Genomic DNA, 23,150 nt, shown 5'->3' with positions numbered 1-23,150 from the left:
GCTGTGCATTACAGGCAGCAAATAAAAATAAACTGGAATTCTACAGTTCAGTTCAGAAGGATCTGAATTATCGAGCTTTTGATTACGTCAGTCACATCATCTGTGAGTCAAAAACATTTTCTTTCTTTCTGAAACTTGCTTTACTTACACAAAACTGTCAATGGACATCGGTGTGGGGAAAAGTAACTGTTCATGTGCACAACATTTACAAAAATACATTTAGATCCTTCAACAATCAAATCCTTGTGAGAGGAGTTTTGTTTGCACAGTGAAATACTGGAGTGTTTTTTTAATGGACAAACACCCAAATATTTTTTTCTTTTTTTTTTAGTATATGCACGAGTTTAAAAGGTTTAATTGCACATAATCATCTTCAGTGGACGTCAGTGAGTCATCACGCAGCCATTCAAAGCATCGCATTGAAAACGAGTCATTTAAAGGATTTTTTTTTTATGGTTGGAGTTTTCAATCCAAGCTGCGCATTCGAGTAGACATGTAGAAATCTGATAATATTCAACTAAAAGCTTATGTTGAATATTTGTTCATCTTTTGGATTTTTTTAAAAGAAGAATTAATAGACTTATATAGAGTTTGTGAAAGGAATGTTTACACAAAACATGAAAGTGAAAAAATTGATTTCATCAGGAGTATTTTTTTAAGAATGATGCAGTTTATTTAATAATTCAAGCATGAAATAACTTACGGTACTAGAAAGAGTTTGCATTTTAAACCTTTCAGCCTATATAGTTCAGCAGAGTAACGATTGTACCGACCTCAGTATAACCTTTCTTTTTGTTGTTTTAGTCTTGTAGCGAATAAAACTGCTAAACATTCTTTATTACATTCTTGTACACTTTCTTTCCAAGAGGAAAAGAAAATAAAGGGAATCTGGTCAATGCTTTGCACTTAACTGCACTTGAATGTGTCAGCTCATGTGATCCTGTGTGCAACAGCAGACAGAAAGGTATTGTCTTTCTGCACACAAAGAAACACCTCTGACATTTTTCCCTCCTCTTGCTCCACTTGACTTGCCTGTGTCTCTGATTGGCTGCTCTGAAGCTGAGATGGAGCTGCTCATTGGCTGGGAGTGCAGAGAGGGTGGGGAGGCAGGTGATGAGCGTAAATAAATACAGAGTTCAGCCTGACCGACACACACTCGCCAGCATCTGCTATTGTCATCCTCTTCAAAACAGCCACATTCCTTCAAGAAAAGAGGAAGAAGACTTTCAGGTTCGGAGGGTCAGAGCATGTCTTTTGAGTTGAAAGACAAGATGGAGGTACGCCTGGTGTTTCTGGGAGCAGGTGGAGTAGGAAAGACAGCCCTCATTCAACGGTTCCTCAAAGACACCTTTGAGCCGAAGCACCGGCGTACGGTGGAGGAGCTCCACAGGAAGGAGTATGAGGTGGGGGGCGTCAAAGTCACCATCAACATCATGGACACCAGTGGAAGCTACTCCTTCCCAGCCATGCGTAAGCTCTCCATCCAGAACAGTGACGCCTTCGCTCTGGTCTACGCCGTGGATGACCCCGATTCCCTGGAGGCGGTCAAAAGTCTCAGAGAAGAGATCCTGGAGGTCAAAGAAGACAAGCACACACCGATCGTGGTGATCGGCAATAAGAGTGACCGCCACAGCGAGCGCCGGGTGTCCAGCGAGGACGTGCTGTCCACAGTGGAGGTGGACTGGAACCACATCTTCCTGGAGTCCTCGGCCAAAGACGACGTCAACGTGATGGAGGCTTTTAAGGAGCTGCTGCAGCACGCCAACCTGCCCAGTCGGCTGAGTCCGGCGCTGTGCAGGAGACGGGAAACCCTCCCCAAGGAGGGCAACAAACGGCCTCCCATGAACAAGACCAACAGCTGCCTCCTCTCATAGGAATGAGGAGGAACAGAAGGGACAGACGAAAAACACTGACTTGCAGGTTCTCACTTACAGAGATGCAACAAGAGGGAAACGAAGCAAGGGGCATTAAACATGTACTGAAAGACAAAAAAAAACCAAGCCGTTAAATGTTCCCTCGTCCTTACAGCAGCTCATTCGTGCCACAAGATCGACATTCGCTGATAGAAACAAAACCCCCACTGACAGAGAGGAATGTGGTTAGTCTGTTATGGTTGAAAATGTAATGAATACATAAAGAATGTTGTCAGCGTACGGGTCAGATGTCACTCAAAGCTTCTGTTTTGACTTGATGCTGTGATACTTTACTTCAAAACAGAAAAGTCATGTGCTGAAAGTGTTTTTGTATCTTTGTGTGGTTGAACCGCTGTAGTTTTTGTAATGTATGTTGCATATGTTTGTTCACCATGTCTCACAGCTCTTTAAAGCTTCATTAGCAAAACCTCACAAAGTATTTGGCATTAATGTGTGTTTTTCCTTCTCTGCATCTTTAACCCTTTATTGGTCACTTGATGATGAACTTGGAATAAAAAATTCAAAACTGCAGAGTTTTTGAAGAATGTTAAAGGACTTGTTTACTTTTATTATTTTGTGTTTTGAAGATTTTCTCTGCATAATTATGCGTACTGGACCAAATGCGGTTACTTGCCCAGTGCAACTTTGAAACCACTTTATGTAGCAATACAACTTCTGACCACATGTGGGCATGCATCAACCACTGGCATAAAACCAAGCACCAACCATCTGACTTCCAGGTTGAGACTCATATGGGACTAAGATTTGTTGCAGTTCCTCGACTGACCACTAGAGGCTGACTGCAAAAACTTGTGTTAAAATGTCCAACTTTAGAGCAGTAATAAACATATTTACAGGCTGGTTCAAAAAACCATTTTTGTTTCAATCATTTGATCTCACATCCATAACAACTCTGACGGGGGTGAATTTTTTGTACCAGCCAGTGGCTTCCTGTTATCATTTCCTCACCCGTAATCTCATAATACCACACTTAGTGAAGCAACCTGCCGTTTGTATTAACGCAGCATCTGTGGATATTTCGGCGGCGTTGGACTGAAGGAGCTTGGAGCAAACTTTGATTGACCTGGGGTGGGCATGTTCCCATTGGCTTCTCGCAACATGGCTGCACCCTGTACGAAGAAAAACGGGCTTCATAACCACTACAGTTACGTGATCTAAGGATCTAAGGCTTCGTCCATTGTTTTATAAAGTCTATGCATCAAACACAACAAGGTGCACCTCTAGTGCGACAGAGTGGTATTACAGGACCTGTCGGCCCAATACAATAGCACTGATTGCCCCCTTGTGGTCAGAAGTTGTATTGCTACATAAAGTAGCTGTCAGTGTCTTCTTAGTTTAACAGCTCACAGACCAAACTAGTCTTAACATAATTAAGGAATTACTACCCTTTTTGCTGCTTTTGCTGTAAAAAATTTTAAAAAAAAGTCAAAAATGTGGACAAACATTTATAAAGACGAAGATTCTCACAGTGAAATGTGATCTCTGTCTGGAATTAAAACTTCCCACATGAAAGCTGCTCATGTGAAACATTTTCAGCATTTTTTTAAGGGTTGTGCTGAGAATAAAATAAAAAATAAAGATAAATGAAATCCCAATCTATTTCTACACACAATAATGTAAAACAAAATACTTTCAGCTGTAACACATCGACACATGTATCCCTGTCCCGCACTTGTCAAACCAGATGAGTGAGTTTGCTTGTTACTTGACTGATCTATGTGAAATTTATGCGGACGTGTTTGTTCTACATATCTGCATCTCTGAATAAATAAATAAATATAACAAACAGAAGTTTTTTTTTCTTTTGTTGCAGAAGCAAGTAATGCAACTACCAGAATGGCCTCACAATCTGAAAAGCTGTGGTTGGTTTTGTACCGTCCTCTGGTGGTGAATCAAATTATGTTCACGTTGGCAGCGCAAGGGGAAGTTAATGTGCATGCACAAATCTTTTAAGGATGAATTACTTTATCAACAAAAACAAAATCATAACATTAAGAAGACTTATGTGATTCATCATATTTTATTTCCATTAAATATAAAATTCAGTCAAAAAGTCAAAGGAGAGATCTCACGATACACTCCACACATTGTTTTTAACTGAAATATTGTATTACAAAGGAATAGTGTTGGTTTCATTTAAACGTTATGAAGTGTAAAACTCCTTAAAGATATGTAGATAACTTGTTCTGAGCTGGCTCTGATATTTATATTTACAGAATATTTCACCTCTTTTTACAGGTAACAGCATGTCTAGCTGACACTGTAGGAGTTCAAAAAGTCGTGCCATGTGACAGTTTCTTTTTTACTTTTGACATTATGTTCCTGTGTCTCCTGTGGGTATTAATTGGGCATCTCACGCTTCCTCTTTCCAACAACCCTTAGTAAAGGTGCATTGTTTCCACAGAAGGAGATGAGGAAGTGATCTGTAACTATCACGTTGCCTGTTCCTCCTTAAGCCTTTTTAAACTCACAGCTGCTTCACAGCAACGCCACAAGCCTTTTCAACACATGATGGGAGACAGAAGCAGGCCCTCTTTCTTTAGTTCAGGTGCGTTACAAACATTTTGTATTCAGATTGTGGCAACACAGGAGTCAGGCTTGTTGTAAATAGGCTTAAAAATGCAACCAGTAACAGTGTAGAAATGTTGTTAGACAAGACTGTAGTCAAACTGGTCAGGATTTCAGTTAAATTTCTACCATAAACGATGATTTGTGTGCTCGTCTCTGCTCCTAGACTTGGTCTAAGCTCCTCAGTGCTGTTAGGACACCTGAGAAGTTTTGAACAAGTATAGGATCTTTTGACTATTACTACATCAAGGTGTTGGGATGTTTGATGGCTTTTTTTTTTCTTTTAACACAAATTTTATCCTTATTTTTTGTTTTAGTTTTTAAGCGTTTACTCCTTATGTTTGTACTCAGTGTGTCCTCTACACAAGAATCCCTATGTACTTTAACAAATGGTAAATAAACTTTATCTTATCATATATGAGAGTCAGGCTAACAATAAATGTGATTTATTCAGTCAGCTTTTACTTTAAAACTGGTAATTCAACTTTTAGGAATTTGATGCTGTGCAACCAACCAAAAAAGACCAGACTAAACCAATCACGTATAAGTTTGACCAGTTGTCGGTCGTTACTTCAGACTTCTAAAGCCATGCCTGCAAGCGTGAAAAGGTGTTCGACAGTCGGAAACGGGTCAATCACACAATCATCAGACGCTGCTTTAAGAGATACATTGCTTTCTCATATTTTTGGCTTTGATGCAACAGTGTTTCACTTATTGTTTCATAACAGTGTGTAAAAATAGGTTTAGGTAATAAAAACAAAAGAGAAAAATGCTTAAACAAAGTTGAACACAAAAGGCAAAATAAGAGGCAGCTGCTTTATTTTCTTGCACACTGGTGACTACCAAAGTGTCAGAATGGTGAGAGGAGGGGCTGACAACCAGAAATACAGACGGGACAACAAGAAATGCATTAAGGACACGTCATGTGAGTTTTTTTTTGTTTTTCTTTTGCAGATAATTGTCAACTTTGTGCCAACATGAAAACAGCTTGTTAAGATTCGCCCTCAAAATACTCAGCCGGTGGTATGTTAATAAACACTCCGCATCTCTAACTGAATTAAATCTGTAGTTAGGAGGAAAGTCCCAGAGCTGCTGCATGGAAGACAAACTCAACAAGGTTTCTGTTAACATGCAGGTACAGCAGCAGGTTATCACGCTCAGAAACACGAGCAAATAAATAAGTGCCGACTTAGAAATGCATTTCCCTGAGCAAAAGGATAAATCACTTCAGAAAAGATGCTTATGTCCAGTCAAGAGTCAAGTATTGCTGAAATGTTATCAGAGGGTACTAGAAGCTGGCAAAAAAAGTGTAAATGAGCTCCACCAATTCTGCCCAGGAAACACTGCAACCATGTGGAGACCAACATCAAAATCAACACTTTATTTTTCAAACAGTTAGGCCAATTTTGGATTTACAAAATATCTATACAATAGCACTACCACTATGGAAGTGGATTTTGCCAATCATAGTGGTGATTTTATGAAAAAATATGCATGAAAATTTAATAAATCAATAATCCAAGATAGCTATAGCTATCCATTCAAGAAATGCCTTTGAAAATCAGTGGCCTATAAGGTTTCTGCAGATTCAGAGGAACTTCTTGACAGAAATCTCCCAGAATTTTATATATATATATATATATATATATATATATATATATATATATATATATATATAGAGTCTTTTTACTCTACCTCCTTTCTGTTTGAAAAAAAAAAAAAACAATTTAAATGGAGTGAATCAGTGCAGAAAACAGCTGAAGCACGAGCTCCCCTTACTGGAGACATTCATGTCTTCTCTGCAGATAAAGCTCAGTCCCATGTCAGGTACTGTAGCAAGTAACAAAATAAGTGCAAGTATTATTTCATTGAGAGGAAAAAGGAACTAACCGTGAAAAAAACAAGAGGTCTAAGCTGCTTTTTCTGAGGTTGCGTCTCCTCCACCAAGAAGTTTCGTGTGGAGACGCTCTAGAGTTTATTTTTGTGTTTTAACCACCTCAGAACGACAAGAACAACGTCACCTGAACTTGCAAACTGCATCCTTCATTCTCAATCTCTAATATTATGATGTTGCACTCTCATTTAAATTTGGCACCAATTAATTAAACAAGAGTATATTGCTCGCTAGTACTGAAATAAATTGGGTCAGTAAGAGAGATCCACACCCGACCAAGCTGGCAGGGTCTCTGCTGAACCGCATCCATTTGTCAGCAGAACCAAATGAAAGCGTTTCAATATCTGGTGGTAATAAGATACAATATTCACAGCGATTTTGAGACGTTTATCCCCTTCATTAGGATACATGCATGCGTGTAGTCCTGGCATAACAACACATGGAGCATGACACGAGCATTTTGGTGCAGCACTGAGCAGGGCAGAGCGACGGTGGGGACGTCTTCCCCAGGGACAGCCCGCCCGGCTGCCGCGCCGCCGCGCTCTAGTCGTCCACCGTGATGTTGCGGAACAGGTAGGCCATGGACTCTCCGTTGTGGATGCGGCGGATCGCCTCCGCCAGGATCATGCTCACATCCACAGTCTTGATTTTTGGACACTGAAGCTTCTGTACCTCATGGGGAACCGTGTTGGTGACGACCACCTGAAGATCCAACAAACACAGACATTCCTTTTAGACTCGAGGCACTTTCCGGAAATGAAAACAATTTTTACTAAAGATAAAGCAAAGGCGAATGGTCGTTCTGGTGCTAGGAACAGTTGTGCTTTTTGAAATAAGTGATCAGGTTCTATTAGTGCTTCTTTCACAGCACAGGTGTCAACGAAAATGCTAAATTCAGTGTAGCTAAAGGTTTGACGGCCAGCCGTCCCCACCACAGATATCTAAGCATAGATGCTGTCCAGCTGAAACTGGAATATAAGAGTATTTTTTCCAAGAAATATGCCTGGTATACAAAGATGTGTCATTTGCTAGGAAATTGATATTCTACTATAGAAAACACAATGTGGAAATAATAAATATTATTCAAAATAATTCATTTCATACTAAATTCTTTCATTTTAATCTACAAACATCCATGGGTGTTGATTTTTTTTGTCACCACTACAATAACGCTTTTCGTTTCAACCATTTTGTGAGCATGATTGTGAGTATGATTTGTTAAGAATCTATTGTGATGTTTGTGAACAGTTTTGGTTCGGGGGTGAAGGAGATGACAATTATTCAACAACACTTCCTCTCTGAAACACGATGATCAGAGTATTATGGCATTCAACCAAAGCAAACAAAAATATGTCAGTATTAATATCAAATTACTCAACAATTTTCCAAGCATGTTTTTGCTTTAGGGCACATACTAAATTGGAGTGGGAAAAAAAAGTGTTTGTGGTCAGAAGTTGACATTGAAGCCATCACTCAAGCAAGCATAAATTTGTGGTTCTCTTTAACTTTACCTGATGAAGTAAAGAAAACTTTTTTTTTCTTTTTTTTAAGCCAGGGACTAAAAATGTGGCATTTGAGGAAGTGCACATTCATTTTCACTTCCAGACAACAGGCCCCCCTCAGGAGTGGGAAGCAGCTTGGATCTAACTCGTTCTACCCGGGAGCCCCGGCCGGTACAGGGGGCAGATGTCATTAAGACCATAAGGCTGAGATTAGGACGGGCGTAACGGTTACTGAAACAGCTAATGTGCAACAAGAATAAAAACCAGGATGAAGAGGCATAGTGGGATGAAGGATCTGTGGGGAATGTTCAGCCGAAAACTGAAATGTATATTATGAGGAAGTTGAAAGAGGGCCTGATACAAGACTATTTAACTGAACTGTAACTAACTCTTTCTGAACAGGAGGAACTGAAAACTGAAACAGTCTCCCTACAGAAAATGAGCAGCTAAATACTGATGGCCGTTTTGCACAACAATGCAGCTCAGACTTTACACTAGCAGGAAGAATATTAGTTTACATCCGTGCCCCCAGCGAACGAGGAAGAAACACTGAACAATAATTTTCATGATTTTTACTCATGTCTACTTGAGCCTTTCAGACTACATTTTTATTAAATCTCAACAATTACCCCTCAACGTCAAAGATAGAAATAAATGAAAGAAGGTTGAAGCTTCCTCACCTCATCTATGGTAGATTCCTCGATGAGGCGTGGAGCATCTGCAGAGAGCAAACCATGCGTGGCCATGATATAAATCTTATAAGCGCCCCTCTCTTTCAGAATCTCCGCGGCTGCAACAAAGTCTCCGACGTCATCTATAATATCATCCTGCGAGCAGAGAACACAAAAGAAAACGTTTTCAACAGTCATCTTAAGTAAAATGTAGGTTAATATCCTCATTTCCTTGTTTTTATGGGCACCTGGATCAGGTAGGGTTAACTAATTTATTGCCAACTGAACAACAAAAAAATTACTGCAACGCTTTCCAACGGAAAGCTCTGTCCCTTTGACTTAATTAAATCCAGGTAATGATTTTTTGGGGTTGGCCAGACAAAATGTTTGCTTTAGAAATGAAAGAATATACCATCCAGTCCATCCCTGCTGCACTCAAATTATTGTTTTTTTCCTCAGAGTGGAAGTCAATGAAATGACTTATGTACAGTATCAAAAGTACGAGAAACAAAAGCAGAACAGCTGCAAAAATGTCTGAGAAGTGTCTTACCACAATGATGGCAATCCTTCCTCCCACGTCTCCCACTACGGTAATCGGAGGTTTCTCCTTGGCCATCATCACTGAAAAGTAATGGAGAAAAGTTACATGATCATTCTGCAAGGCTAAGCACACAATCTTTGATCTACTTAATGATAAATATCAGTAGATGGGTAAAATGGGTTGAGAAAATGTTTATTTATTTCAATTTAAGCATAATCAGGGCCCAAGATTTCTGGGTTTCTTTTGAAAGTAAAGAAAAAAAAAAGAAGGAAGAGGAAAAACCAAACTACACTACACTAAAATGACTATTTGTCAATCAAAGACCGTCGTGAGAGTACTTTCCCCTCCATTCTACCCCTCCTACGTCTTAGGGCTTAAATCTGAAATGCTAAACCTAATGCAAAGCATGCCATGCAGAGATCAGATGACAAAAAGGGGTTTTCAGCCTCAGGATCCCCAACTAAAGACTACATCACAGTGCCTGGACACACGCAAGTTCAGGCCCAGGCTGCAGCAGGCACGAGGCAGCGGTCTGCATATGAAGCAGATATGCATCTGTCGTTTCACACGCAGCAACAGTGGCAAACTGCAATGAGCTCCTCCTCATACACACTTGCCAATGTTTTACAATCACGCTTCCGTCTTTTAAAAGTGCTGCAAGAATCCAGCCTACTTTTACATGCACAACACAATCATTCACATTTGAATCCATAAAACCTACTGTATGAACAAATAGCACGGCATGTATTTATGCACATCATGTTGAGTAAATTTGAGTTAATGTTGCCATCCTTTACTAGAAAATAACTAATACACCTATTCTGTTACCGTGAAATAAAGGTAAGCATCCTTTACTATAATACAGACTTTCTTTCAAATTTCCTGCACATATACATGTGTAAAACAAAACCACCATGTAAAAAATGACACGATGACAAGAAAAATAACTATGTGAACCCTTTGTAATTATCTGGTTTTAAATTGCCATAAAATATGATCTCCTTTGGCTCGAAGGACTTCAAGTAAGTGCTTTTTATCAGCCCTGGACCAGACTTGCGTGGCATTCAGGAGGAATTCTTGACCTGTCCTCCTTAGAGAACTACTTCAGCTCAGACACTCTTGTAAGATGGGTGGTGTTGGAGATAGCACCGCTTCTCTCTGGGGTTAAGATCGGGGCTCTGACTGCTCCACTACAAAAGAAGGATTTACTTCATTTGAATGTCTGAAGCCATTTTTTTGTTAATGCTTGGGGTCACTGTCCTGCTACATCATCAAACTTCTACCAAAGCTAATTTAGTTCCAGGATTTACATACTCTTACTTGCTACTGTACATCTACACCTTTCTCTGAAATGAAGCATCAAATCATAATGGGATACAACTTACAGAGCATTAAAATAGCTATCCACATAATACATTACCATCATCATTTGTTGAAATAAATATACTAGTGTGCATGCAAATGTAGATCACAGAAGGGTTTAAGCACACTACTGGTAAACAATCAGCAAGCCAGGCTGATTGTGAGGGAATAGTTTCAAAAAGCAAAGAAAGGAGGAGCATGCCTTGCAGGACAGCAATCGTCATCAAATTCACTCTTTTAACACTATTAACCTAAAACAGCAAAACCCATGTTGTGAGCAGCACGTGATCTTGCTGCTCGTCACCTTACTGAAGTGAAACTTAAGCTACTTGAGAAAGACTAACTCTGATAATACAAAATTAATAAACCTTAAATTTTGTTTTTTTTAAAGAACATTTTGAATATATATTGCGACAAATCTCAGTCATGGACAGGCAAATCCAAATTTTCTTACAAAATAAGGAGCAACAACACAATACAAATTGTGATTAACCATTGAAGCAGCACATTAAAGAACATTTCAGATTTAATCGGCCCTTGGTCTATGATTCGATGATACACAGCCTAAATATTTGTACAAGATGAAAATGACCTGAATCAAAGTAGTTTGGAGTTAGAATAAATGTATGTTTGCAACAAAATGGCAACTGACGTCGGCACTTGGGGTGAACATACGTTGGAATAAATGCCCAATTTTACTTGGATATTAATGACTGAATAGGCAGGTGTTCGAATCAGTCATGAATTCTCTTCCTTTTGCATCTACTGACACTAGATTGAGTGTCATTGAAAATAAACTTGTACAAATCAAATGTAACAATCCTGCTACACTATCACTTAACCAGAATAGCATCTTGCCAGAGGCTTCATATAGCTATTTATTTTGACATGAGTCAATTGGCATCAATTGCCCAAGTGCTAAAATCATTTTGTTGTAAATATATACAGGACTGTCTCAGAAAATTTGAATATTGGGATAAAGTCCTTTATTGTCTGTAATGCAAAAATGTCATACATTCTGGATTCATTACAAATCAACTGAAATATTGCAAGCCTTTCATTATTTTAATATTGCTGATCATGGTTTACAGCTTAAGATTAAGATTCCCAGAATATTCAAATTTTTTGAGATAGGATATTTGAGTTTTCTTATTAAGCTGTAAGCCATAATCAGCAATATTAAAATAATAAAAGGCTTGCAATATTTCAGTTGATTTGTAATGAATCCAGAATGTATGACATTTTTGCATTACAGAAAATAAAGGACTTTATCCCAATATTCAAATTTTCTGAGACAGTCCTGTAAACTGACTCAAACTGCTCTGATTTGTGTCATTTTAGTACCGAGCCAAAGTTTACGCCACTTACCATCTAATAATAGACCCAGTGTTGGATTTAAAACACAATGTTCCTTTAATGCTTTATTCTATCAACCACACTATTACAAAAGTCTTTCTTACTCTTAGATTCCAAAGGCATGCTTCACTGTTTTATCATGCAACTCTATTTAAATATTTAGCTGGTTTTTAAGATTGAGTTTAATATGGGTGCAACATGTGTTGATTGGCAAGATGAGTCCAGCTATTCAACAAAAAGAATCAAAACTAAAAAGAAAAAGAAATGTTTGGCATGGTTCTGGTTTGATTTATGGATCTCAAACTAAAAATCAGAGCACAACAAAACAAGAGAGGGTTTTGACCATCTTGCAGAACTACCCGTCTGGAGTCATAGAAAGGTGCGGTAAGCAAGAAAGCAGTTTGTGTCAGATCAAACATGCCATGCAAACTGGAAACTGTAGCTAATTGGCCAGAAAAAATGTTGCCAGCATAAATCATCCGGGCTCCAAAGGTGCAAATTTCCCACAAACTCCACCTCCTGAATCCAGACTGTATTTTCACAAGATGCAAATACAAACCCTTTTTCCAGACATGCACGAATTGAGGAACCATTTAAAGAGGAATCATTTCATAGTCAGATAAATTAATATTAAGTCGTACTTGGGAGCTCTATGCCAGGGAACGGAGCTTGCTGTTTGCCTGCTATTGTCAACAAATAAAAACCACATTAACACAAATGCATAAATATAAAAACACACCGTAAAAACACAGAAGTCGGAAGATTTTCCTCTTAAATCAAGGTTAAGAATAAAAATTCAAACAAGAACAAAGTTTTACGTCTGGTTTTTTTGACACAAATAGGAGTCATTTGCCAACGACACTCATTTAATAATTCCTCAGAATCCATTATATTTTTCTTTTTTTACTATTTTTTCATACAATAAATATGATAAAATATCTATGCTGCAGTCACATTAGTTTTCACAATAAAAAAAAAAACAACGTGTATGCCAAAAAGCAAGCAAGGTCTATGTTCTTGAGATTATTTTGTTGTATTTGTTTGCCTTTGGTAACTTGGGAATTACAGCTTCTTGTTGATGCCTCACGAGTAGAATGAAATCATGAAATAAGACAAAAACCAATTTCTTGAAAAATTATAGATGTTATGAGTGAAAAACAACAAAACTAGCTGCTCAGTACAGGTTAGCATAGATATGAACTGTATTCAACTGTATTAAACTGACTGAACATCACCCAGCAAATATTTTAACATGTCGCACTGAGTTGTACTGAAACAGAAGGCCTGTGTAATAGTTTAAATGGGTGAAAAACATTCTATTTAGAAATACCACCTCTGACCACATGCTGGCATACAGCCCAGTAGTGTTGACAAAAGAGCCACTGACAATCCTGAGCTTATGAGAGACGCTCCAATATGTTTTGTACCAGTCAGTCCTACTAGAGGTGCACTTTTGGACAAATCTGTATGAAGAAAGGATGTCCCGACCACATTTCTTTTGCTCCCGGGTCTGAGTCATTTGACTTTGACAATTGAGTCCCAACCCGATACTTCAATCCACAAAGAAAAGACAAAAAAACAATTACATAAAACATGGGGGGGGGGGGGATACTTGATTTTCCCCCATGATCCCGATCATTCGGAGATCACGTGATCCGCCCGGATTTTCGACCACATGATCGGATAAGGCCATCACTTATATGAAGCCTAACCTTTCAAGGTTCTGGTCCAACGGAAAAAGCCCGGGGGGCCGATCTGCTACAGTTGTAGGAGACACGGAGGGTATTTCAGGGTGCTTAGCTAATCCATACCCATACATTTAAAATGGGAGTAGTTCACAACTCTGATATCAAATTTACCACAAATGCTAAGGCTCCAAGTAGCTAAAGTTAGGTGTTAAGACCTGATGAAGTACATAAACATTACGACCCTGTTGTGCTCTATAGACCAACACTGCTTTTTGTGATGTGCTGTTAATTTATCCTGGCCACAAAATTGCACATTTAACGTGTGTGTGTGTGTGTGTGTGTGTGTGTGTGTGTGTGTGTGTCAGCCTGTACTGATCCTCCAAACAGCTTACATTTAAGAACTTTCTGAGTTGAGTTAGTTTGGTTTGCCAGGTGTAGCTCCTTGGGGCTGACACCAGACGCCAACCATTTTACTTCCGGGTTGAAGTCCATGCACGAACTAAGATTAATTACAGTTCCTCAACTGGGCACTAAAGGCTGGCTGCAAAAGCCAGTCCATCTCCATTGACTAAATGTTCAAATTTAGAGCAGAAATAAGTATATTTACAACCTGGTTCAAATAACATTTTAGTCTCAATTGTTTGATTTCACACCCATGACAGCTAAACGGGTGATTTATTTTTTTTCCAAACCAGGAGAATTTATATAAAGCACTACATTTGTTTTTTAATGACTGATTTACAATCAGCTCAGCTATCACTTGGTCATCAGTAACAGTCATGCTACCACACTTAGCGAACCATTCACCTGTTTGTGTCAACCCAGTAAACAAAACGGTCATTTCTGAATTCATCATCAGGTTAAATGGAATATCCCGCTTTAATAAATCTCTGACGGCAGCTCTGCAGATATTTCAACAGGGTTCAGTTAAAGGACCTGGGAGCGAAGCTAACTTTGACATGCGGTGGGTGTGTTCCTGCCAGCTTCTGGAGCAATAGGTTTAAAAAACAATGAGTCATGTGACCAAATACTTCATCCATTGTTTTATAGTCGTGTGCTGTGCTGCCCTCCTGTGGTGAGACATGGTATTGCTACATAGAGTCACTGGTTGCTCTGAAACAAGGTTAAAAGGATCTATACAAGTGTGAACTATTGCCATAAAACGTGTCATTTTACTATTTCAATAAAGAATAAAAAAGATTTATCTTAGGAATTGGAACCAGCAAGTAAACATGCTTTTCCTTAACTTTGTTCTTCTCAAATCTATCATTTTTTGTTGAAATCCATTCTGAAAGGCAATAACTCCATGTGTGTAACCTGCCATCATCTTAGAGATAGTTTCGCTATTTTTTTAATCTTTTTATTGGCTGCATCTTTTATATTACCTTCTGTTGTGCATGCCATAATTAAGACTGAGAAATGCACGAGGCATGTGAGCGGTGCAGTTCCTAACAATAACTTTGAAGAAGACCAGTTTCTCACTGCAATCTCCTACTTGGATGCTGAGGAGGTAACATTTGTTTCACCTGTTCCTTTACTGCTCTGACATGTCAACATATCTACTGTAAGGAAAAAAAATAAACTTAACGAGGTGAACGCTGATATTTTAAAATTAAAACCAACTACTAAAAAATAAATAAATAAATGTTTGCCAACTTTGACCATTGTGAGGAAAATAAAAAGAATCTGACTGCAAAAAACAATGAACAGTGACACATACATGTTCAAATAAAATGTGCCAAGCATTAGACTTCACATGCCGATAAAACCACAAACGGATGACAAGTACTAAACAAAAATGTCCGTTCTTACATGGTAGTTCCAGGCCTGTGTGTCCTGTGGTGTTGCGGACGCACGGCGGGGAGTGTCTTCCATCGGCCATGTCAGACTCTGAACACTGAGCCTCTCCATGAATGACAGCCAGGCCCAAACGGAGCCGCTCTGCGTAGGACTGAGCCCTGGAAGCAGGCAAAAAAAAAAGAAGAGAAACCTCAGAATGCAGTGATGAAATGCGGCAATTAATATTAAATATTATTATTTTCAACGATAATATTATGATAATTATTACACATGAAGGTACATATCTTGAATATATCACACATGGAACAGTATGATGCCGAGAATATGAATGAAATGCATGCCGTTTCATCTCATCAGTTACCTTTTAGCTGCAGCAGGGGACTTTGCCACAATGATGGCGTTTCTGTAGTCAGGTATCTAAAACGTTGACGGAAAACAGACATCATTGTTTCCCACCAGACACGTTGACTGATTTAGCAGGACAAATAAGAATAGAATTGAATTAAGTCATCACCTCTTCCTGGATGTACTGAATCAAGAAAGGAGAGGCACGCAAGTTGTCCACCGGAAAGCTGAAAAAGCCCTGGATTTCCTTCTGATGCAAATCCATGGTGATGATGTTTGTTAATCCTTTAGGTAAGAAAACAAATTAAAATCAAAGACAAAGACATATTTAGAGAATAAAAACTTGAGATTCACTTTATTGTTCTTACCTGCTTTTGCCAACATTGAAGCTAAAAGTTTACACACTATTGAGCCCCTTTTTCTCATCTTGCACTGTTTGCTATAGGGAAAGTAAGGAATAACTCCAATGATGTTCTTCGCACAGGAAGTCTTGAGGGCATAAGCCATAATAAGGAGCTCCATAATTGCCGTGTTGACATCTCTGATTGTAGCAAAAATGGAAAGGAGAGAATAAAAGCATGAATTTTGGTGAATGATTATAGGAATTTTTCAGTCTCGCTCCCATACTCACCTGGGTATGGTCTGGATAATGAAGATCGTCTGCCCACGAACAGATTCTTTTACATCCACTCTGGTCTCTAAGAAGAGGAAAAACTTTTAGTTCAACACAAAGCCACCGCAAGTACTTTTCACCGAGTTAACACCAGGAACGTGATCTGATAGGATATTTCACAGGAACCAAACACCATTTAGCCAGTCATTATCTCCCATTTGCTCATTTTCTACTTTTCTGTTTTTCATTCTAGTCAGATATTGTTCTAGTCAGCAGGAGTGGTCCCAACAGTAGAACTAGTTTAAAAGTATCCCAGAAGCGAGAATCCACTCTGCTTTGCTAAAAATATGCATCAAGTCGATTTTGGTCCTGGACTGCGGCTCAGCTGCATCAGTTTATACACTGTAGATGGAGCTGGCAGGAAGTAAGACACAAGAATGGTACACAGAATCAGATGGACTTTCACAATAAAATATCGCAAGCCAGTTTCCACACCCACAGTAACAGAAGTACAAAGCGAAGAGGAAAATGCTACTAAACAAGGCATAAGTCAGGCTTTAGTTGTCTCTGCCATATCCACTGCAGCAATACATAGTTGACAAGACATGACCAGACCAGAGTCAAAAAATACTTGAGTGGTTTTGCCGTTTAAAGTAGGGATTAGAGACTGGGCCAGACGACACTTCCTAAAAGTTATGAAGTATTCCTTCAAATGAAATTGAACCAAACTATTTCAACATGTTGATACATTTTTTCCCCTCTTTTAGCAGTCTGCGTTATTTTCACACACTCAACAGCCAAAGTTTGAACAAACAACTTCTCAACACATTTATATTCATTTCAAATATGAAGATGGATCAACTTAATAAGTAAAGACTCTAATAATTTTCCTCTTCCGATATAAACAATCAGTCTGGTTCCTTCTGATCCAACTTTGATTTCCAAGACACCCAAAATGTCATGCATTTTAGTAGGAACAACAGTCAATGACTTGACAGTTTTGCTTTACAAACTTGTTGATGCAGGGTGTTACTGGCAAGTTCACACCCATCTTCATAATTTGAATAGAATAATATTTTGAAAAAATTGTGTGTGTGTGTGTGTGTGTGTGTGTGTGTGTGTATATATATATATATATATATATATATATATATATATATATATATATATATATATGGGTCAATGACGTGACGCATATATTTTCTGAAAAATATATATTTTTTTTAATTCAAAAAAGTTTTAAATGGATAAAAAATACCAGATATATGAACTACCTGTCCCACATATGGACTCACTTGAATTTTACAAAAATACTAGTTATTTGGGATTTTATTGTTGTTTTAAGCGTCAAAATGTCATGTGGTGCGACCGTCCGACCAGGACTCTTTTTTTGAAAACTTTGTAATCACTCTAAATGTATTTAAATCAATCTTCTGCCCTATCTGGCATGATTTCCAAGTGTCTGGTAGTGTGTAAGATTGCAACACATTTGTATTTATATTTCCATCATAATATACAAACAAAGTTTTACTGATGACGTCCATTTTATGAAATATCATGTGGCGCGACCATTTAAAAAAAAACAACATTTTGTATAATACTGAAAACTTCTCAAACTTGTCATGTCAAGATGTTAAGGAAATTAATTTATTTTAATATGAATCATGGTTGCACCACATGACCTTTTTTAAGGCTAGTGCCAATTCATCTTGACAAAAAAACTCTGAAATCACTTAATTTAAAATTTTTATATGAATTTACGTGTACACAACATTCTTAATGTTTGAACTACTGCAAAATATATTCTTTTTTTTATTATTTTAAAATTGACCTGTTGAAAATCCTTATTCGTCATTGACCCATATATATATATATATATATATATATATATATATATATATATATATATATATATATATATAAAATGTGTGTGTGTGTATTTATATATTTAAGAAAAATTATATATGTTAAATATTAAGCTTGGGAACAAAAGAGCTGAAGAACGCTTTTTGTGGACGAAGGTGGCCACTACAATATATGTTTTAGGTTTTTACCAACTTGGTATTAACCATTAATATGTATGCAGACAAAAAACAAAGATGGTTTGTAAACTTCTCTTCACCTCTGTTGGACTCTTGAAAGACCACAGACTTCCCCAGTTCAACTCCCAAACGCCTGTGAAGAAAGAAAACAAAAGGATATCCACATGTGATGGACCAAATGTGTAATCTTCATCTGCGCACTCAGTCATTGATGATTTCATTGACTTAATCATAATCACTTGGATATGTTATGCATGAATAACAGAGTTAAATGACCAGGTCATCATGTTGTCCCGGTTTGGGTCGCCAATTGTGAACATTAAAGGATGATTTATGGTCCGCGTTACACCGACGCAGAGCCTACGGCGTAGGGTACGCGGAGACGCGCACCGTAGCGTGCGCGTAGCCGCGAACCCTACGCCGTAGGTTCTGCGTCGATTTAACGCAGAACCATAAACCAGGCTTAACAAGCAGGTACCACTCCTGGTGTTGAAGGACTCACTCCGTGATTTTCTTGGCTAGTTCCGTGCATGCTGCAGAGGAGTTGGCGGAGAAGACTCGGTACCCGCTCTTAGCGACATTCATCCTCGTATTTCAGCAGTTTAGTGCCGGTGACGAACCCGACCAGGTTGTGTTCTGTGTGGCGGCGTCGTGGGCGAGCTAGCCGCGGTCTCTTTACTCGGTCAGATATAGTTGCACGGAGTGATAGTGCGGTAAACGAGCCCGATTAAAGCATGACTACAGAACTAACAGCATGTATTTTTAATGACTTGGACCAGTGTTGCCAAACAGGGCGATAATACCTGGTTTCCAGGTGCAAGCAGGGCAACGCAACAGCTACCAGCGATGGTGACTACGGGGGCTCGGCTGGGACAAGAAGGTCGGCTGCGCTTTGCGGACCGGACCGGCGGGACTCTTATTGTGAAAAGGCTTTGCAATAATTCAAGAGGAAATCGGATATGACAACCCCAAATGTGGGAAAAAGTTGGAAAAAACACTGATTTTTCACTGATTTCTTTTCTTCATTGTAGGCTTTGTGAATCAAATGAATCCCATATCCATTCTTGGCAATAAAAATCTGTTGTTTTGTGTTTTGTCGTTTTTTTTTTGGTTCAGTTACAATGACTGTAACAGTTTTTAATTACAATTTTATCCGATTCTTCCTGAAGAAACATACTGATTTTCTATATTTTCTCTGATGGGGCAGACTGCAGGCAGGCCATTCAAGTATCTGCACCTTCTTCTTCCACAGTCTTGCCTTTGCAATGTATTGTCATGTTAGGAAATATATTGACATCCTTCAGAAATAAGTGCATGGAGTGCTGCTGGGTGTGAGAAAAAAGTATACTTCAGGTGCTCTTCGGCATGGGGATCCAAAAGATTGAAAAACAATTTAGAAAAACCAAGGCACTCAAGAAGATAGAAAAATATAAAAAGCCTTTATTTAATCATGGCAACTCTGTTGGTCTCTGTTATCTGCCTTGAAGAAGGCCTACATGGCCGAAACATGTTGGCATTTTTTAACTTTTACAAAGCCATGATTAAATAAAGGCTTTTTATATTTTTCTATCTTCTTGAGTGCCTCGGTTTTTCTAAATTGTTTTTCATCCTTCAGAAATAATTTGACCTTCCAATCTTTCCGATTAAGGCAATGGAAAATGTGAACCAGATGTTTGTGAGTTTTTTTTTCTTCATCTTAGGCCTTGATTATATTTTATCACAGTACTATAAATCGGCCATGAGCAGGTGTTACATATTGTAGAGAGCTCTTGTAAACTCATCTCTTTCTCTTTTATTTGCTCTTGCACAATGTTCCGACCCATTTTTCGGTGAAAATAACCTACCAAATTTGATGGTGGTAAAGGCAACTTCCATGGTGTTTGATAACATACGAGTACATTGTTTTATTTTTGTAATAGCTATTTTTTGCCCCCCAAAAAGCAACAAAAAAAAAATTCATATATCATGATGGGGTAATGTCCATTTAGTCTGCCTCCATCAAAGTAGATGAATAGTGTCATCAAGTGGACAGAAGTACTTTAGTCAATCTCCACGTAATGCATTTCTGAAGCATCATATTTAACAACTAACTTTTTTATAAAAGGAACTGATTACTTTTTTGACTTATCTGTGAGGACGTGACGATCTAAGGGTTCAGTAATGTTGGCCAAAGTTCTTTGAAAAAATGTCATGAGAATTCAAACTTTGCTGCTTCAGTGGTGCTAAATGTTTGTCTATATGAATATTTATTTCTTGAATAAGTATTTTATTTTTCATTTTCATTTTTATCTTGACACAACTATAATTTAAACCTTTTTAATCTTCAGCAAGCGCAACTTAAAAGCAACTCTATGCAGCAATAACATCGCTCTGACCACATGAGGCACCATATCATCCATCCATCCATTATCGCAACCCAGTCTTATCTATACCCGCTTTATCCTTTGCAGGGTCACGAGGGTCTGCTGGAGCCTATCCCAGCTCATTACAGGCGCGAGGCAGGAGTACACCCTGGACAGGTCGCCAGTCTAGCAGCATATCATGAGAAGGTTCATCTGATAGCCCATGACAGATAAGGGAAAGTGCACTTTTAGTGGGTATTGCAATAAGTGTCAGCCCATCCCCGCTCACTGGCAAAGTATTGCCAGTGGCTCATTTGTCCACACAGCAGAAGTATTTTCCCCATAGTGAGTCTGCATATGTTGTTTAGTGACACATTTTGATTATTTTATTAACAGTTTTGATTTGGGGGAAGAAAAGATGGCTATGAAACTCTTGTTTTGCTCTTATTCTTCTTTTGAAGTATTTTGAAATTATCCCACATATTTTGCATCTATATACTCTAAAAACAATCATATACTCACTCATTTTTGTTATCATTATTCCATTGGTGAAACATTTTTACACACAAAAAATTAGTGCATCGTAAAGACAACAAGTCTTGAAAGCATAATTATGATTCGAGTGAAATGAAATGAAAAACTAAAGATCTTAAACATATTCAGCATCAGCACATATAAAGTGGTTTGAATCACATTCAACAAACAATAGCATTATAGATATTAATATTCAAAGTCAGTAAAGTTGAATGAGAGATCAGACTGATCAAGCGCTAATCCTTTGTGATACAGTTTTGGTACTGTTTTATAATCAAGTTTACGTAAATCATTATCATTATTATCCATATATCTATAGATATTGTTTATATATATATATATATAGTTTCTGCAGGTTGACTGAGACGATATAGTTCAACTTCTATTACTGTAACACTCCAGAAGGTGACAGCAGAGGACTATGGGTGTGGTATTTATGCCCCTCTACAAAATATTCCCTATTCAACAAGATGAATTTTGTGTGTGCAGCCACAAGTTTCACAATTATGCATTGCTTTCCTGGTAAGATAAGACCCCGTGTTGATTTTTGATAGTGTCTTGTGAAAGAAGATGCTATCTTGAATGCATATTTGCATGTAGAGTCAGTAAGTGCCAAGAATGCCCCTTAACTGTGTTTTTAGCATTTTAATCTGTGTGGAAATGGGAGAAGGATTCTTCAAATATTGCGAATGGCTCTTTGAAAAAAGATTTTTTTCTGTTTGTTTTTTTTTTTTCTTTTTTAAATGCCCAATTGAAACTAAGTTTTGAACTCCTGGCTAATGTTAATGTAGGCCAAATTGTTTTTAAAATACGTAATGAGAGATTTACACTTTGCTGCTGGAGTGGAGCTAAATGTTTGTCTATATGGATATCTATTTTGGGGGGAAAGTATTTTATTTGATCATTTTCTGTTTTTCTTAGCTTTGCATGTTCTCAAAATAAAATAGAATAGGGAATGAATGAATGAATGAATGAATGAATGAATGAATGAATGAATGAATGAATGAATGAATGAATGAATGAATGAATGAATGAATGAATGAATGAAAGGAAAACTGCTCTCCTTCATCCCTCTTCAAACTTCCATCACGTGCAGCATACCAGCCTTTTAAGACAACTAATCTTTTTAAAACTTGATCAGGTTTTCCCTGTAATTACTTTAAAGCCCAGTTGTCCTTACTAAAACTGTATTTACATAGTCCATGGCAATGTGATTGGGGAGACAGTTGTCCTGAGCCCTTTTCAGATATTTAATTTTCATGTATATAATTTGTATCCAGATAGGAGCTCTTTTATGAAATAACAAAATCAGCTAAAAAAAAAAATTAAAAAAGCTCTTACAGAGAGAATCATTCTGGATCTACACTTTGAAAGCTACCCATTACCCAGGTCTGAATGGTGAACTGGACTTCTCACCTTTTTTGTAAGTGTTGGGGCTCCGTGTTTCACATCACATATAGTTTATCCTTTGTTTTGATTGATTAGTCCTCCTATATATTTTTGGTCTGTTATTTTGTAATATTTTGTTTACTTTTAGATGATTAATAACTTTAGAAGATTTCCTTGAAACATTTCCCTAATGTGGTCCATTTTCTTGCTTTGAAACATTTGGGAGGTTTTCTTTAGCCTTCAAAGCATTTGAAAAGTGTTACTTTATAATTTCTTTTTTGATTGTCTTTTGTATTATTACTGTTTGTATTGCTGTTTGTTACTTCCTTTGCTATACTTATGCTGATTGGTGGTTTGGTCTCCTCTGCATCTGATTGATGTGCCTGTTTGTTCCTACCAGGTTAATAGATACCACCTGAATTGACCATGTGACTGCTTACCTGAGCTAATCATGTGACTTCTCACCTGAGTTTAAAGAGCTGCCTGAAGGAGACCCCTCTGTCTTTGCTATCTGCCTTGAGGAAGGCCTACATGGCCGAAACATGTTGGCATTTTAACTTTTTCTAGGC

At 38.0% G+C, this 23,150-nt stretch overlaps 2 protein-coding genes across 3 annotated transcripts; one reads left to right on the top strand and one right to left on the bottom strand.

Moving 5' to 3' along the window:
• The first annotated feature begins 1,167 nt into the window (after nt 1–1,167).
• Nucleotides 1,168–2,855, top strand: LOC133421864 (ras-related protein Rap-1b-like). Its single transcript, XM_061711653.1, has one exon. The coding sequence runs from the start codon at nt 1,248–1,250 to the stop codon at nt 1,872–1,874; it is 627 nt and encodes a 208-aa protein (XP_061567637.1). The 5' UTR covers nt 1,168–1,247; the 3' UTR covers nt 1,875–2,855.
• Nucleotides 2,856–5,868: 3,013 nt separating this feature from the next.
• Nucleotides 5,869–19,176, bottom strand: LOC133421474 (phosphoribosyl pyrophosphate synthase-associated protein 1). Of its 2 annotated transcripts, XM_061711094.1 has the most exons (11): nt 18,819–19,176; nt 18,397–18,449; nt 16,293–16,359; nt 16,030–16,202; nt 15,831–15,946; nt 15,678–15,733; nt 15,329–15,474; nt 12,470–12,511; nt 9,120–9,190; nt 8,579–8,725; nt 5,869–7,098 (listed from the first exon to the last, which is right to left on the bottom strand). In XM_061711094.1, the coding sequence occupies exons 1-11, from the start codon at nt 18,899–18,901 to the stop codon at nt 6,940–6,942; spliced, it is 1,113 nt and encodes a 370-aa protein (XP_061567078.1). In that variant the 5' UTR covers nt 18,902–19,176; the 3' UTR covers nt 5,869–6,939. The 2 variants fall into 2 exon arrangements, with proteins under 2 accessions (XP_061567078.1, XP_061567079.1); XM_061711095.1 differs by lacking the exon at nt 12,470–12,511.
• Between the last annotated feature and the right edge of the window lie 3,974 nt (nt 19,177–23,150).

The sequence above is a fragment of the Cololabis saira genome, chromosome 21 (assembly GCF_033807715.1).
Source record: "Cololabis saira isolate AMF1-May2022 chromosome 21, fColSai1.1, whole genome shotgun sequence".
Classification (NCBI taxonomy): domain Eukaryota; kingdom Metazoa; phylum Chordata; class Actinopteri; order Beloniformes; family Belonidae; genus Cololabis; species Cololabis saira.
Note: the sequence above shows the minus strand (reverse complement) of the source record. Positions and strands in the feature narration are given on the sequence as shown.